The sequence below is a fragment of the Sarcophilus harrisii genome, chromosome 4 (assembly GCF_902635505.1).
Source record: "Sarcophilus harrisii chromosome 4, mSarHar1.11, whole genome shotgun sequence".
Taxonomy (NCBI): Eukaryota; Metazoa; Chordata; class Mammalia; order Dasyuromorphia; family Dasyuridae; genus Sarcophilus; species Sarcophilus harrisii.
This window is the reverse complement of record NC_045429.1, coordinates 392772535-392789209: the sequence shown is the minus strand read 5'-3', so window position 1 is coordinate 392789209 and position 16675 is coordinate 392772535. Positions and strand designations below refer to the sequence as shown.

At 35.4% G+C, this 16675-nt stretch overlaps 1 protein-coding gene across 5 annotated transcripts in view; it reads right to left on the bottom strand.

Moving 5' to 3' along the window:
• CCDC18 (coiled-coil domain containing 18) overlaps window positions 1–16675 on the bottom strand; it is a 91225-nt gene that overhangs the window by 47015 nt on the left and 27535 nt on the right. For all 5 annotated transcript variants that reach the window (XM_023503381.2, XM_031967091.1, XM_031967095.1 and 2 more), the window contains 5 exons: window positions 14154–14278; window positions 13870–14027; window positions 10364–10587; window positions 8799–8909; window positions 8417–8548 (listed from right to left, as the gene is read on the bottom strand). In XM_023503381.2, the coding sequence (XP_023359149.1) occupies window positions 8417–8548; window positions 8799–8909; window positions 10364–10587; window positions 13870–14027; window positions 14154–14278 (750 nt within the window). The remainder of the gene's footprint in view (window positions 1–8416; window positions 8549–8798; window positions 8910–10363; window positions 10588–13869; window positions 14028–14153; window positions 14279–16675) is intronic.

Sequence of the window (16675 nt, the reverse complement as noted above, 5' to 3'; positions counted from 1 at the left end):
TTAATAGCAAAATAATTTTTCTCATTCTGTTTTTGCCCTCATTGAAGGCATTCAACAACATTGCTGAAAATATCATGCTAAAAACCATGGGAGCAAGCACACACATTTGTTTTACTCTATTGATGACTAATAGAGAACGAGAGCATCATCTATTATCTAGAACCCACACAAGCATGCCATGTAAAACTGGCATAGAATACTGATGAACTTTTCTAGGCAACAAAATTTTTCCATAATCTTCCATAAAACTTCATGAATAACAGTATCAGGGAGTCCTTGGGAGGAATGCAGTCAGAATTCCAAAAAGTGACTGTTGCAATAGCCACTTACTATTGAAGACTTGTATGTCTCATGACCTTCTTATCACCCACACTGTCTTCTGTTTACCTAAATTCAATAAAACTTCTTGGATGCACCCTTGCAGTAAACTTGACATTTAATTAAGTATGTCATTTGTAAAAAGAAACAGGATCTTGGTTAGACTGATGACCTTTGTGGACAGATCCCTGTTCTGCTCTTGGCATTTTTCCCTAGTTGTTGGGCAGTAAACACTATTTTGACTATTCCTTTGTCTTTTCTTGTTGGAATCTTTACTAAAGTGTTAAGACATTTCTTTACAAAGTGTTGAAGACATTGGAGTTAATTTAATCTTAGAGTTATTTTGGGCCAGAACTTGAAACAAAATACTAAGTGGAACTGATTGAACAATGCTTGTGTTCACACCTTTAGAGAGCTCATCAAGTATCTAAGTACTCAATGGAGTTCACACGAGAATTCAGGGCTGGCTTAGTCTGAATTCACACCTTCCTTAGGGCCAGAGAGCATGCTGGGAGATAACCCAGAATCCCTCTCCCTCCAGAAGGCGGAGTTAACCTTTGGGAGATCACATAAATAGAGGGAGCTCTTGAAGCTTGAAGTTACTTCTTCTGGTGGAACAGACTGGAGATTGAGAAGCCACGAGTCGGAGCTGGCTGGAGGCTGAAGAAAGCAGAGGCAGAAACCAAGGACAAAGCTGCAAGATCTCTTGAGCCAGGCAGAGAGATAGGCCTCAACTAACAGGGCTAATTTGTAAGGAGAAATAAATGTTTTGCATTTTTAGCAGCTGGCTGAGATTTTGGATTAATTATTGATTGCAATTGAGACTAAGGCTACCTTCCAAGGAAAACCCCAACACTTTCTGAAGCCACTTTGGCTCTTAATTAGATGACCATTTAGGACGTGAAGGATTATGCTATTAGCTATTAAGGAGGACTGGCAAGAATCCCGCTAGCAATGACTAAGAGAGCAACTTCCCCATTTCCTTTTTCTTTATAGAAGTGAACATCAGAAGCATCCTTTAACTCTTTGTGTCATATAATCCAAAAGATTTCCATTAGTTTTTGCGTGACTGGTAGACCTCCTGATGGGCAAATCTCTGCTAGAATAGAATCAGCACCAGGTGCTTTGTCACACAAGGGGCATCCAATGGCATTCAAAACTTTTTTTTCAGTTGGAAATTTGGCTAAAGAGGGACTAATTTCACCTGAGGATATATAGTCAGTGGCTTCAACATTGATTGATGATCTGTTCAGAAGATTATGGAAGTGTTCAGGCGATCTCTCTAGGATCATATCCCAATCACTTATCAATATAACTCCTTAAGCACTGAGTGGCTGAGATACAGCATAGGTCTTTGGTCCATAAATAGCCTTCAGGATATCATGAAAGCAGTTTGGATTATTACTATCTGTGTAAAACTGAATTTCATCTGTCTTCTTACTGAGTCAAAAATTTTGCATCTCTAAGCTTTGCTTGTACTTACTTTACTTCTGATGAACTTAAACACTGCCTTCTTAGAGACAGATGAACTATCCTTCTGGGTAAATCCTGTGGAGTTCTTGTTTTTCATTTATTAACTTCGAAGTTTCATTTTCATCAATCCAATCCTTATGTTTGTGAGCATTTTGGCCCAAATGAGCAAATTTAAATGCTATTCACCAAATCTCCGAAGGCTACCCACTCCTTTTCTGTTCTGTTGCCAACTGTGTGTTGGCTCAACTTTCCGGCCAACTTAGCAATGACTTCCCAATTCAAAGAAGTGAAACTCATTGTTGACATTTAGTTTTCTGGTAGTTGTCTTTCCTTGTGGCTGATGCTTTTAATGAATGTGAATATTTACCTTGAAGAGAATAAGTCTATGATCAGTCTAACACTCTGAACCACACACTGCCTTCATCACTCTTACATCCTGTCTCTTTTTACAATGACATCTTCAATTAAATACCAACGTTTGATGCAAGGGTGCATCCAAGGAGTTTTATTGCATTTAGGTAAACAGAAGGCAATGTGGATAATGAGAAGGTCATGAGATGCACAAATCTTTAGTAGTGACTGTTGCAATAGTCCCTGTTGGAGTTCTGACTCTATTTCTCCTAAGGATTCCTTATTAAGTCTCATAGTTTGTGCTTAGTCTGGCATTAAAGTCATCCAGAATTACAAACTTGTCCTCATTTGGCATGTAAAGACAAGTGTCTATGGGTTTTCATAACATTTTTCCTTGACCTCATTAGGTTCATTGTGGTGGGAGAATAGGCACCGATGATGGTGCCATGGCACTTTCATAAAAGCGGCAATCATATTGTCATGAGCCTATCATTCACTGTTTTTGGGAAACATAAAGTTTGCTGATTAGATTCGATTCGATTGTGAAACCTATGCCAGCTTTACAGAGCTCCTCTTCAATGCAGCCTTTACAGAAAAATGCATATTCATCTCCAACTTCAGAAAGCAGGCCTTCATTTGCCAACTTTGTTTCTCTCATAGCTACTATTTGGATACAATTTACACTGAGTCCTCTCACAAGAGCAGTTTGTTTTTCAGGTCTATTGGATTTCATGCTGTTCGTAAGCATGCATAAAGTCCATCCATACACATTAGCGGAATCATCTTTGCAGAAGTTTTTGCACATTTTTTGTTTTTTGACCACAGAGTAGAATCCCTGCCTGCCACAGCAAACAGGCCAGGGCTAGGTTAGGTGAAACAGCAAATTTTAGGACATCTTTTCTAAACTCTTCCTCATGCCAGAAAATGAAGAGTAGGTATCCAGGGAGCTGCCAAATCCCACTGCTACTTCAGTCCATTGAGAAGATGACTCTATGGTCTGGACTACCTGTGTGCAGGGTTGTGACTACAGCTTTCAGCGTATTTGCACCTGCTGCTTTGCCACTTGCTTCTTAACACAGGACTTCCAGGTACATAAAAAGAGGGAAATGGCATAGGTGATTGTCTTTAATCTTGCACATAAACTGAGTGCAAAGTCATTGGCCTTTGCTGTCTCTTCCAAAGTCACTGAAGTGCAGTGGCCAAACAGAAGTCAAGAGGAGTGGCAAAAGCAGGAGGCAGTGAATACTCTTGGCATCGTGAATGTCTGACCAAGCTCTAAGCTCTTCACACTGCCTGCTTCCACACTCTTCCTGGCCTGTGCAACAAATTGATCACATCTGCCTATTCCACTAGGGAAGTCTTCACATGCTTAGGGTAGACACCCCCATAAATCAACGACAAGCTTGAGGCTTGTCGGTTATCCACAACCTGGTTTAGTCTGGCGGCCAAAATGGTTTTACCACAGTGTAATCTCTGTGCATGTTACAGCTTCTTGGAACCACATTGAAAGTTGGATGACAAGTAGACATCAAAGGTGGAAAGTTGGAAAGTAACCCTGAAAAGGAGCTAAGCAGCTTTCCCACCAGAGGTAATAGTACAATTTTTTTTACAGACATCTTCAGGAACAGGATTATATTTCCCTTCAAGAAATACAATATTGCTAAGATGTTCTTAATATCTAGTAGAAAAGCAAACTTCTATAAATAAAATCTCCTAAATGGAATGATCTATTATTCTAGATAATGTAGAAGTCATTGAACAAATAATCATTACAGATTAGATTTTATCTAATCTAATAAAATGATTCCATTCAAAATTTAATGTGCAACCTGTCAGATTGGCTAGAATGACAGGGAAAGATATTGCAAAATGTTAGAGGGGATGTAAGAAAACAGGGACACTGATACATTGTTGGTGGAATTGTGAATACATGCAGCCATTCTGGAGAACGATTTGGAACTATGCTCAAAAAGTTATCAAACTGTGCATACCCTTTGATCCAGGAGTGTTACTACTGGGCTTATATCCCAAAGAGATTTTAACGAAGGGAAAGGGACCTGTATGTGCACGAATGTTTGTGGCAGCCCTCTTTGTAGTGGCCAGAAACTGGAAACTGAGTGGATGCCCATCAGTTGGAGAATGGCCGAATAAATTGTGGTATATGAATGTTATGGAATATTATTGTTCTGTAAGAAATGACCAACAGGAGGATTTCAGAAAGGCCTGGAGAGACTTACATAAACTGATGCTGAGTGAAATGAGCAGGACCAGGAGATCATTGTATACTTCAACAACAATACTACATGATGATCAATTCTGATGGACATGGTCATTTTCCAACAATGAGATGAACCAAATCAGTTCCAATAGAGCAGTAATGAATTGAACCATTTATACCCAGCAAAAGAACTCTGGAAGATGACTATGAACCACTATATAGAATTCCCAATCCCTCTATTTTTGTCCACCTGCATTTTGGATTTCCTTCACAGGCTAATTGTACACTATTTCAAAGTCTTATTCTTTTTGTACAGCAAAATAACTGTTTGGACATGTATACATATATTGTATTTAATTTATACTTTAACATATTTAACATGTATTGGTCAACCTGTCATCTGGGGGAAGGAGGGGAAAAGTTGGAACAAAAGATTTTGCAATTGTCAATGCTGAAAAATTACCCATGCATATATCTTGTAAATAAAAAGCTATAATAATAATTAAAAAAAAAAAAGACTTACTGTGCAACAATACTACAACAAGCATTTAATTCTAGGACACTAATGATCAGGGGTAAAAACTTTTTTTCTGCCAAGTGACATTTGGCAGCTAGCCAGAGCAGTCATTAGAGCCCCTAGAGGATGAGTTCAAATCCAGCCTCAGATACTTAACACTTACTAGCTGTGTGACCCAGGACAAGTCACTTAACTGCAAATTTTTGCTTTGCAAAAATTTTAAAAAATGAATAAATGATATCATTTGCAAGCCATACAAAATTATCAACTTATAGAACTTGAGCAGTGTGTGTGTAGGGGGGTTATTCTGTAGCTTTCACCTCATTATCCTTCGCATTTGATTTTGCAAATGATTTTGCCAGCATTATATGGTCCGTGGGTCAGATGTTCCCTAACCCTGCTCTAGATGAAGATACATTCCTGGTCAGCCAAAGAAATCATGGGGGTGTGGAGGGTTGGTTTGGGATGTTGGAATAAATTACCACATCCAAAGTGTGGAGATCTGATATTGTTAAGGCATCAGAAAAGTTCCCCATAGCTTGGAACTGGTGGGCAGTCAACAAAGAACTAGTGTTTTCATTTGTATGAAAATTCAGAGAAAGTAAGAGTTGAAGAGAATGAAAGGATGTGATATTATCTGGGGAATCAAAAAGATGTTGGCACAAACAGAACTACCCTGAAGGCAGAAAGTGAAAATTGATATGAAGGCCCTAAAGAATTCTGCAACATTCCAGAAAAGGAGGAAGAAAAGCCAATTCTCAAAAATCATCTAATCTCTATATTTTAAGATCTAGATAAAAGTGATAATCAAATGAATTCAGACAATTTATCTGTTAACAAAATAAAAATCAGAACACTTTTCTCATCTCTGTGTGCTTTATCATGTGCCTGACCTTAAAATGGAGCTTGATTTTAACAACTTCAATACAGGACAAGTTCCCCTTCCTTCCAGAACATAGTCACTACCTTATTTCAGGCCTTGATCACTCTTATTGATGCAGTAGGTTCTTTGTCAGTGGGTCAGTTTCCCTGCTTCTAATTTCTCTATTATCCATAATATTCAAAGGAGCCAAATTATTAAGCTAGATATGACCATGCCATTCCCCTGTTCAAGATTCTTTAGTGGCTTCCTGTAGAAGAATATATGATCTTAAGCCTGGCACTTAAAACTCTATATAACTTGGCTCATATCTTTCTTTTCCTTTGTTAGATTGAAATTGTAAAAAAAATTATAGTTTAATATTCAAGGGAAGATTTTTTAAAAACATTTTAAACTACTCAGAACTAGATATTAATGGCAAAGAGATTATGTCTAATGTATTATGTGGAAATAAATAATTTTTAAAACTAAGCAGTATTTTTGGAATGAAGCATTCAAAACAAATTGATCAATATGAATATTTCATTAATAAAAAAGCAGATAGAGTCAGGCTATACATTAAGAATTTCTTAGCCTGGAGTGTAACTCCACCTTACCTTTCATAGCATTATTCCACATGATCATATATCCACATCTATAATTCTAGTAAAACTACATTACTTTATACCAGTATATAATCTATACTTTCCTCCATCACAGTCTTGCATGGCACTTCCCCATCTCTGCCTGTTAAAATCCTACAAGTCCTTTTGTTCATAACATTCCCCAAGGGATACTGAACCAGATTAAAATGTTCACTGAGAAATATTTAACAAAATAAGTAAAAATACAATAAAATATGAATAATATTACATTTCATAACTAAGATAATATGAAATCTGCAGGTATCCTTATGTATAGATTAGTCACCTTCCATCAGGATCAAATGAGATAATAACTGTCAAGTACTTGATGTAGTATCAGACACAAAGTAAACACTATATAAATGTTCATGATGATGTCAGTGTTTGATATTCCTGTGCCAAGTTAGTGAAGTCACAGGACTAGATTCTATCCCCTATCTGAGGTCATAGAAAGATTTACTCTGTAATTCAGTGGTATGATGGTCTTTACAGACTAAACTAATATACACAATTTTTCTCAATTTTTGGAGGGTCAAAAATCATTTTAGGCAAGTCTGTGTTTATATTCTTCCTGAGGCTTAGCAACCAATAGATACTGTTCATGGTTGTCCTCTTTACAAAGTGTGACCTAAAGGTTAAGCAATTCTTTGACACATCTTCCTTTTCATGCTAAATCTTTTCATCATCCTCCAAAACCATACACATGAAGTAGAACTTTTTACAAAACCATGATACTGTCTCCATTTCTAGGAAAAAAAAATACCTCAAAACATAACTTTAGCATGTACTGGGATAAAAGCCTAGGAATATCCTTCTCTAACCAAACTACTTAAAAAGTTCCCAAATTATTCCATATTGCCTAGTTCAGGGCCCTACAAATTTTGGGTTACCATGTTACCATGGCATCTAGTTTTTTCCATTTTAATATCTAGTATTTCTGTCACAATATTAGGTAATCTTTGGCCAAAAAACAAGGTTCACTTTTTACTATCATAATGACCTGAAAAGAAGTCTACTAAACTGTATTCAAGTGTTATCCAATGCAGGAAGCAATGAAACCTTCCACACTGTATATACTAGGATTTCTTTGACTTCAGTAAAGCTGTTCCAACTCCAACCAAGGCCCTAGTCTCTGCAAAAATCAGATGCGAATGCAAGGAGGCATATAGAAGTTAGATTTAGATACTAGGGCATCTTCTAGCCATGTATATAGATACATTATATAGATATATAGACATAGATACAGGTTAGGAGATATCTAAACTAGAAGTGAATAGTTCTTGACTCTTTGCAGTAATCCTTTGAGATTAATTCTGTAGCTATTTGATGACCCAGCTTTAACAATGATAAGAAACAATATCCTGTGGCAACATATTGTGGAACTAATATTCTGTGTTGTCTTTTGTTTTTTGTCCCTTGAAAACTAAACAATGAACCTACCTACTAAATCTGGAGAATGATACCTAAAGAAAATTGGTCTAGCCTTTTGTTATACATCTTTAATATGAGGGCCATTCCAAGACAACATCAAATCTTTTGAGTCAGATCAAAAGAAAACAGATCCTGATCCAAGCCCACATTTTCTGGACAAATATATCCCAAATTTATAATTTCCAAGACTGCATAGAAGAAGGGTACCCAACAATTTTAATTACAACATTTATCATAAAAATTTTCTAGACTGTTTTTAATCTTTTTGGCAATAATATAAAATATTTTCTAAAATTATAATGAAATCTCTTTTTAAGTTTCTTTTTTAACCATACTGGTTAGTCTACTTTGAAACAGCTAAAGGTTATCCTATTCTCTGGAGCTTTTCACCCAAACTAACATTCTACTTCAAATTTTCTCCTTTCCATTTAATCAAAGGTTCTTAAGTATAGTTACTCTCATTTTTTTCACCTGATTTTCATCCAAATGCTATCACTAATAAAGCATATGGAAGCATCTGCTGAAGTTTTAAAATGAAATTATTAAAATTATTTTAAAAGATTAAAGGCAAAATAGAATTATATTTTAATTCAATAAATTCTTACTAGTTCAATCTGATGTTCCATCTCTTTGTGTTGTTCATAATGAATTTTCTTTGCCGTTTCAAAAGCTACACACATTTTCTCATGTTCTGAATTTATATTTGATTCCAAACTGTGTATCTTTTCATTCTTTTCCTAGAAAATACAATAGTACTTTTAAGGAAATAACTAACTAAACATATTAATGATGTATTTAATGTGAAAACATAACATTTCTTAAAATGTGCAAAACAAGGACCAAGCAGTTGTTAAGTGTTTTTATCTAACAAACAACATTTGAAATTTGTCATATAAATTACTTCAATAACAATGCTAATGTTTAAAACATGCTGTTAAAAAGTATAAAAACAAAGAGAAATGCTCTCAGTTAAAAGGCTATTTTTACCATAACTTCCTGTTCCAGTTCAGAATTTTTTGCAGCAACAGAAGAATAAGCATTTGTTTTTTCTTCAAGCTGTTTCTCTAATGTGAGAATCTGAGAATTTTTCTTTGTCATCTGAAAAAAATGAATATATACTTTGAGATGAGTGTAGTTGATAAACAGAAAATAAAATTTCTTTTTCTAGGAAATTATAGCTAATTTTCTTCTACAGTTTAAAACTCTTTTCATATATACTACTAAACATACTATGTGAATCTGTAGTATAGTAGAAAAGTTTTGGCTATGAAGTCAAAAAGTAATTTGTTATTCTACTTCCTACCTATGTTGTTGAGCAACTGAGGTTACAACAATTCCTCTCTCTGATAAAAATAAAGGGATTCTACTCAATCCCTAAAGTTCTTTTCAGTTTAAAGCTTCTATTATGTAAAAACCTAAGCAAATGTACAGTGATAGATATCTTTGTATTTTTTGATAATACTTTTGGATTCCATACAATCACAAGTTGTTTTTATAATTAGTAATCCACTATGCAGTAGCAGAGATGAGAATCAGAAACAATTAGAATAAGAAAAATGGAAGTAATCTAAGCTATCTCCCTGGGCCCAAATAGGACTTTAACTGAATCAATTCAAAACATTTTCTAACTCAAATGTCTGAAAATTTCTGGGAAAGATGATTGCATAAGTTGCATAAGTCACTCTTATCACTATTCACATCCATTCCCCACAGGGTTTCCCTCTGTCTTAGTAAGGGAGCTGAGGGAAACAAACATAAAAAACACAACTACTCTAACCCAGGCATGGCTCCCATATGCAGCTTCTAGTTTAGAGGAAGCAAAGAAGAAAACAAGCATTTATTAAATGCCTTTATGATAAACATACTCTACAAATACTGTTACATTTAATCCTCACAATAATCTTGGGAGATAGGTACTATTACTTCCATTTTACAGATGAAGAAACTGAAGCAAATAGGCGTTAAGTGGCCTGTCCAAGTCATAAGCCTAATAAATGTCTGAGAATATATTTGAAGTCAAGTCTTCCTGACTCCAAGCCTAGCACTCTATTCATTGAACCAACCAGCTGTTAAGCATAGCATACCAAAAGAAAAGCAATAGGTTCCTATCTCTGTGGAAACTTTTAAAAACTTCTATTTTCCCTTTATATAGCTGAAGAATATTAAAAGATTCAATCTCTATCACACATTTCTCTCCTTCCAAGTAGGTAGTATCAGTTCTTTATTCTTTCCTTTGCTGTTCAACTGGGAGAAAAAATTTTAAATATTTATAATAAATTTGTCATACTAAAATACTGTGGATTAAAGATTTATCTACAAATTACTGTTTCTATTGTTTCAAATAAAATCAAATGAAGTCATAAAATGCAATTTCATTTTAAGTATAATATAAAATTAGTACTTTTCCCACTATGATTATAGTACCTTTCAACCACTAGAAAGTATAATAATTTTCAGATCAAAACCAAATTTAATCTATAGGTTAAAAAAAAAGACACCTCTCCTATATTTCTTCTGCATTAGAGTTAATTTATTTTTAAAAATCCACTTACCTCAGATTCCATTTTACTAGAATTGGTAATTTTCTCTAATAATTCTTCTTGTATTGCTTGAAATTGGCTGGTCCTATGAGCCATGTCAGCCTTTAATTCAGAATTCTCAGCTTCTGTTTTGGCCAACTTAGCACGTAACTCTTCTATGCCGGAAGCAAGTCTTTGTTTTTCTCTCTCAAAATTCTTGCTTACAATATGTAACTTTTGACATTGTATATGGCCTGCTGTGACACAAAATATAATTTTACATATACTGTTTAATATTAAAGTTATCACAAAACACACTTGGGTAAATAGTTCAGAAAAATATCACAAAACAATTTCTAAGATGAACATAAAGAACTGGAAAAAAGGTGATTCCATTATGAAAGTGATGTGTCATCCTGCATGATGCATGAAATAAATAAAAATCCCAGGAATGACCTGTTTTAGGTAGTTATTTCATCCAAATATTAAAGGATTGATCCTTTAATGAGAATGTTTAAAAATATAAAGATTTTAAGTGATATTCATACATATCTTCAATAGGATATACTGAATAAAATGTAACTTCTCTGACTTTCTCAAGATCATAATCAATAGCAAATTTCACTTAGCTATATTGAAGACACAGATGCTATACATGGTTGTTGCTTGCCCTTCATTTTTGAAGAGGACCAATGACATCATGGGATGATGTTTTGACTTGGGCATGAAGTGGACTTGAGTGAAGCAGAGTTGCATAAAGTCATCAACCTTTCTCTATCAGTCATTGAAGTCCAAAAGACAAAAGTCAGGATGCATGGTGATAGCCCAGAATGCAGGGAATGACCTTGCCACCTTGATATTGGACCAAGCACTCTATAGTACCTGTTTTGGTCACCTTCATGGCTACTGCAACAAATTATTTTGATCTGCTTATTCTTCTGGGGGAGATCTTTTAGATTAGAATAGTTTACTATATAGTTCTCCTAACTCAGTAACAGGTTTGAGACCCATCAGTTACTCCTAACATAGTTGAGCCTGTCTGCCAAGACTTTTGCTGGGGAGCAACCATAGCTTCTTGGGGCCACAGGTGAGAGATGGGCAGAGGTACTAGTCCTCCCTGAACACCCCATATACTCAAAGAATGTAAAACTACACTGCTGCTGGGATACTTTCCTTATGAGGGTTTTTGAGGGGTACCATAAGGGAACCCCTTTATGCTAGCTTCAAATACTTTCCCCTCCCCCTCTTAAGATTTCCTCTGCCATAGAGAACTGTAATTCTGATGCTCAGGGGACTTTGTCTGACACCTCTCATGCTGTAAAATTGTCCTGATGTCCCTGTTCTATTCTGATAGAGTGCCTGATGGATTATTTTTCCTCTAGATTTGTGATTTTATCAATGTGGTGAGCTCCTTGAAGGGGTCTTCCTCTATTAAAATACCTTCTTTCCCATTTAAAAGTTTTAAAAAGCTGCTTGGGGATTAAGAGATTAAGTGAAAGTTCAGAGTCAGATTTTTCAGTATGAGATCTGAACCAGGAGTTCTGAATGATGAGGCCAGATTTCTAGAAGCTTAATAGTGCTTCTCCTTTTAAACATTACCCCAACCTTCTGCCTACAAACGTACCCAATTTTTCCACATCTTCCAAAATTCATTATTGGATCCTCCCCTCCCCACTACCTATTTATTGCTGCATATATCTTCTCCTCTTGTGGCTAAACTCCTTGAGGAGGTCATTGATAATTGATATCTCCATTTCCTTTCTTCTCAAAATCTTTTTAAACTCTCAATATCTAGCTTTCAACCTCATCATTAAACTGAAACTGTTCTTTCCAAAATTACCAACCACCTCTTAAATGACAAGTCTGACAGCCTTTTTTAAAAAAAATCTTCATCTTTCTTGGCCTTTGAAGATTGACCTGTCAATCACTTTTTTTGCTTGATACTGTCTTGTCTAAGTTATGATGACACCATCTGTCTTAGTTTTCCTTTAACCTGTCTGATCCTTTGTAAGTCTCCTTGGCTACCTCTTCATCAGGTCAGGCCCAATAGCTGTGGATGTTCCCCAGGGCCTCTCTTCTAGGCTCTCTTCTCTTTTCTCTCTATTATTTCACTTAGGGATCTCACCATCTCCCCTGGTTTCAATTATCATTTCTGTGCTAATGATGCTTAAATCTACTTCAGATCTCATAAGTTCGTCCAGCTCTAACTTCTCTCTTAACATCTAGTTCTAGATCACCAACTGTCTACAGACATCTCAAACTGGATTGTCTGGTAGACTTCTTAAACTCAAATGTCCAAAAGTAAACCCAATCCTTTGTCCATTACAAACTTCCTTATTATTGTCAAAGGTGCCATCATCCTCCTAGTCCACTCACTCACAGCGTAGTGTTAATCCCTGACTCCTTACTCTCTCTCCCTCCCCATATCCAATCTGTTGCTCAGACCTATCAGTTTTGCTTCTCTTTGATGACACTGCCGCTACCTGGTGAAGTGATGGAGATCCTTATCACCTGATGCTTGAATTATTGCAATATTGCCTGCTACAAGAACCTGGTTCAGTCTGTCCCAAGTCTCTCCACTCCAGTTCATTTTCCATTTAACTACCCAAAGTGGTTTTCCTAGAGCACAGATATATGACCATCTCATCCCACTCTTATTCAATAAGCTTCCTACCTTTACAACCTTTTTACACCTTACTTCTCTTTCCCCTCATACTCTGTCACATTGGATTCTGCTGATCCTGGAAACAAAACACTGTCCTTGGCATTTTCAGTTTTCTCCATGCCTGGAATTTTCTCTTCTCATCTCTGCCTCTTAGCTTCCCTAGCTTCCTTTAAGTCTGAGTATGCATCCCATCTTCTAGAGGAATCTTTTTCTAATAATAATAATAAGTGCCTTATCTCTGATATTACCTCCAAATTATACTGTTTGAATATAGTAATCTACATATGGTTTTCCCATCAGACTAGGAGCTTCTTGAAAGCAGAAATGGTCTTTTGTCTTTTTTTGTATTTTCAGTGCTTCGCACTGTGCCTGAAACATAGCAGTCACTTAATAAATGCTTTCTGATTTGACTACTGATTCTAATTGCCATCAACAATGCTCCATTTGTGCTACTAATGATGACTGCTGAAATCTTTCTTCTCTTTGCATTTGTAAGAGCTTCTAGGGTCTAGGAAATTAAAGATTTCCCTTCTGCATGGCTGTATTCAAAATAACCAAGATTTTACCATAGGGAAACAGGTAACTAACAGTGACTAAGAGAGGCCTAACTTATAGAGTGAACGGAATCATAACACAATAGATATGGGGTTACAATGTTTAAAAAAATCGTTGGATAATAGTAAAAGGAAGAAACAAAATTATGCCTTATATTATTTGATTAAAGAAAATAAAGAATAAAAAGAAATTTTGCTAATCCATTAGGTATTAGTGAATAATTTCATAAAACATCAGATCATAAGATAGAATTGCTTCCCCCAAGAAACCATCATAAAAATTATAGTTCTTATTAAAGGTAAATTATAATTTTACATACTTGCTTGATTCCCACTTAATTTTACAGGTTCTGTTTCTAAGCCACTTAATTGGCCACCCTGTATTTCATCATCACCAAAAATAGCACCAGGAAACTGACTGGCAGTTAGGTTTGTTTGAAGTGTATTGATTTCTGCCTCTTTCATTGCAAGCTTAATCCTAGCAACAAAAGAAAGGAATACAAAAGGTTGAAGAAAAAGTACATTTAAAGAAAATATCTATCACTACCAAAAAGAGAAGATATTTTAATGATTACCATCATTCCAGAAAAATGAAACATTATACCTGAGGTTTGAGATCACTGATTGATTTATATCACAGCAAGAAACACAGAAATCTTCTTTGGTTGAGAACTTTTCCACTTGACGCTTACAGATACACATTTTAGAATTAAATTTTTCTCTGTTAAACTGCAAGTTTAAAAACAAGCATGGTTAAACATATATGCATGTATTTTAAAATAGAAAACCCTAAAAGTTCATAATGAAAGTTGTAGCTTATACAATAATTCACTTGAAAAAAGATTTGCAGGTGTGGGGATAAGAATATTAATCTGAGCTAACAGCATAATATGGTAGCCAAAAATTTTATGATGATTCTAGGTTCCATAAATAAAACTACTGGGTCCAGAATGTAGAAGGAACTGATAGTCTCTTGTACTCTGCCTTGGTCAGATTATTTTTTGGAGTATTATGTATTGAAGTATTATGGAGTATTATATGGGTATGTCATTTTAAGGCAGGAAATAACCAGGTCAAAGAAGGATCACCAGGATAGTGAAATAATTTAAAATTATGTATTGTAACATAAAGGAGCTAACACTTCAACCTGAAGAAAAGAAGGCCTAAGACTTTTTGAAGATCACAGTTTTCAAATAAAGGAATGTCATGTAAAAAAAAGTATTAGATTTACTCTGATACTAAAGGACAGGATATAGGATCAATGGGTAGAAATTAAAAGGAGATAGGTTTTAATTCAACACAAAGAAGAGCTTCTTAACAAGAAGAATTCGTTTTGGAATGCCTCGGGTAATTATGAGTTCCCTGTTGTGGAATTGTTCTAGGGAAGCTGTTGACCACCTTCAGAATTTGTGTGAGCTGGATTTCAAGAGTTCCTTTCCAACTTGTAGAATTTGTAATAAGGTTCTAATATGATGTTAAGATTCAGAATTTCAGGCTTAAAAATGTACTTTTTATATGACTTTTTATTTTTATATGACTATTTCATAATCATATAATACAGTTCATAGAGTGCTTTCCTACACAATAATTTCAGGAATTTAATTTCATTTTACAAATGAAACAGTTGACTATTCAATCAGCCAACATTTATTATGGCTAAGCATTGCGCTGGAACACAAGAAAGGCCAGCACAGGGTCAAAAAGGCTAAATGACTTGCCTAAGGGTACACAGTTAATAGGTAACAGAGCTAGGACCCTTGTCTTATGATTCCAGTCTATGGCTCTTTCTACTAGGGAGCTTTCAACTGTAGTCTTCTTCTTTTTTTAGACTGGGTCTCTCTATCCCTTCACAGTGAGAAGTGCTCAGGTTGCCCCCCAACCTACTCCATGCTCTACCTGGGGCCACACCATATTCATGAAGGACTCAGTGCTAACTCATACTTGGCCTTGCTTACTGCAGCTCAGACCACACTGAGTCCAGGGGCCCATCAGCCTCAGGTTTCAGGGTAATTGGATGATAGGTACAGGCCAACATGTCCAGTTCTGCTCCCAATTATCTATGTAACTTTACTTTCCTGAGCCTTTATTGTATTTTTTTTTAAAAAATCATTATCCTTAGGATCCCTTCCAGCTCAAAAATTCTGTGACTATCTAGTAGTTTTTTGGCAGCTGGGTGGATATTACAGACTTAAAAGAGTAATGCATTAAAATGTATGTACTACATGGGATTATAAGGGGAATCAACTATATTGAAATTCAGTTATCAAATATTTTAAAAATGAGTTGTGTTACGGAATATTATTGTTCGGTAAGAAATGACCAGCAGGATGATTTCAGAGAGGCCTGGAGAGACTTATATAAACTAATGCTAAGTGAAATGAGCAGAACCAGGAGAAATTATATACTTCAACAACAATACTATATAAAGATCAATTCTGATGGAAGTGGCTATCTTTAGCAATGAGAGGATCCAAATCAGTTCCAATTATTAAGTAATGGAGAGAACCAGCTAAACACCCAGTGGAAGAACTATCGGAAATGTGTGTGGACCACAACATAGCATTTCCACTCTATCTATTATTGTCTGCTTGCATTTTTATTTTCCTTCTCAGGTTGTTTTTACATTCTTTCTAAATCCAATTTTTCTTGTGCAAGATAACTGTTTAAATATGTGTACATATAATGTATTTAACATATACTTTAACATATTTAACATGTATTGGACTGCCTGCCATCTAGGGGAGGGGGTGGGGGAAGAATGGGAAAAGTTGGAACAGAAGGTTTTGCAAAAGTCAATGATGAAAAATTACCCATGCATATGTTTTGTAAATAAAAAGCTATAATACAAAAAAAAAAAAAAAAAGAAAAATTAGATATGATAGATCTTTGGAGAAAATTAAATGGAGACAGAAAGGAGGGAAAAAAATGAGTTCTTGGGGCCTGTACTTTCTAGAGCATGAAATTGAATAAGTGATTTTACTGAGATCATCAAGTATAAGAAATAATCATAAACCGTTATTCACTTGTAGCCTCCTGACCCTACATCTGTTCTTCTTACCCATCAGTACTCCCTTTACACACAAACTACCTACACAACCTCAAATTAAGAAGATGAGTTTAGAGGTA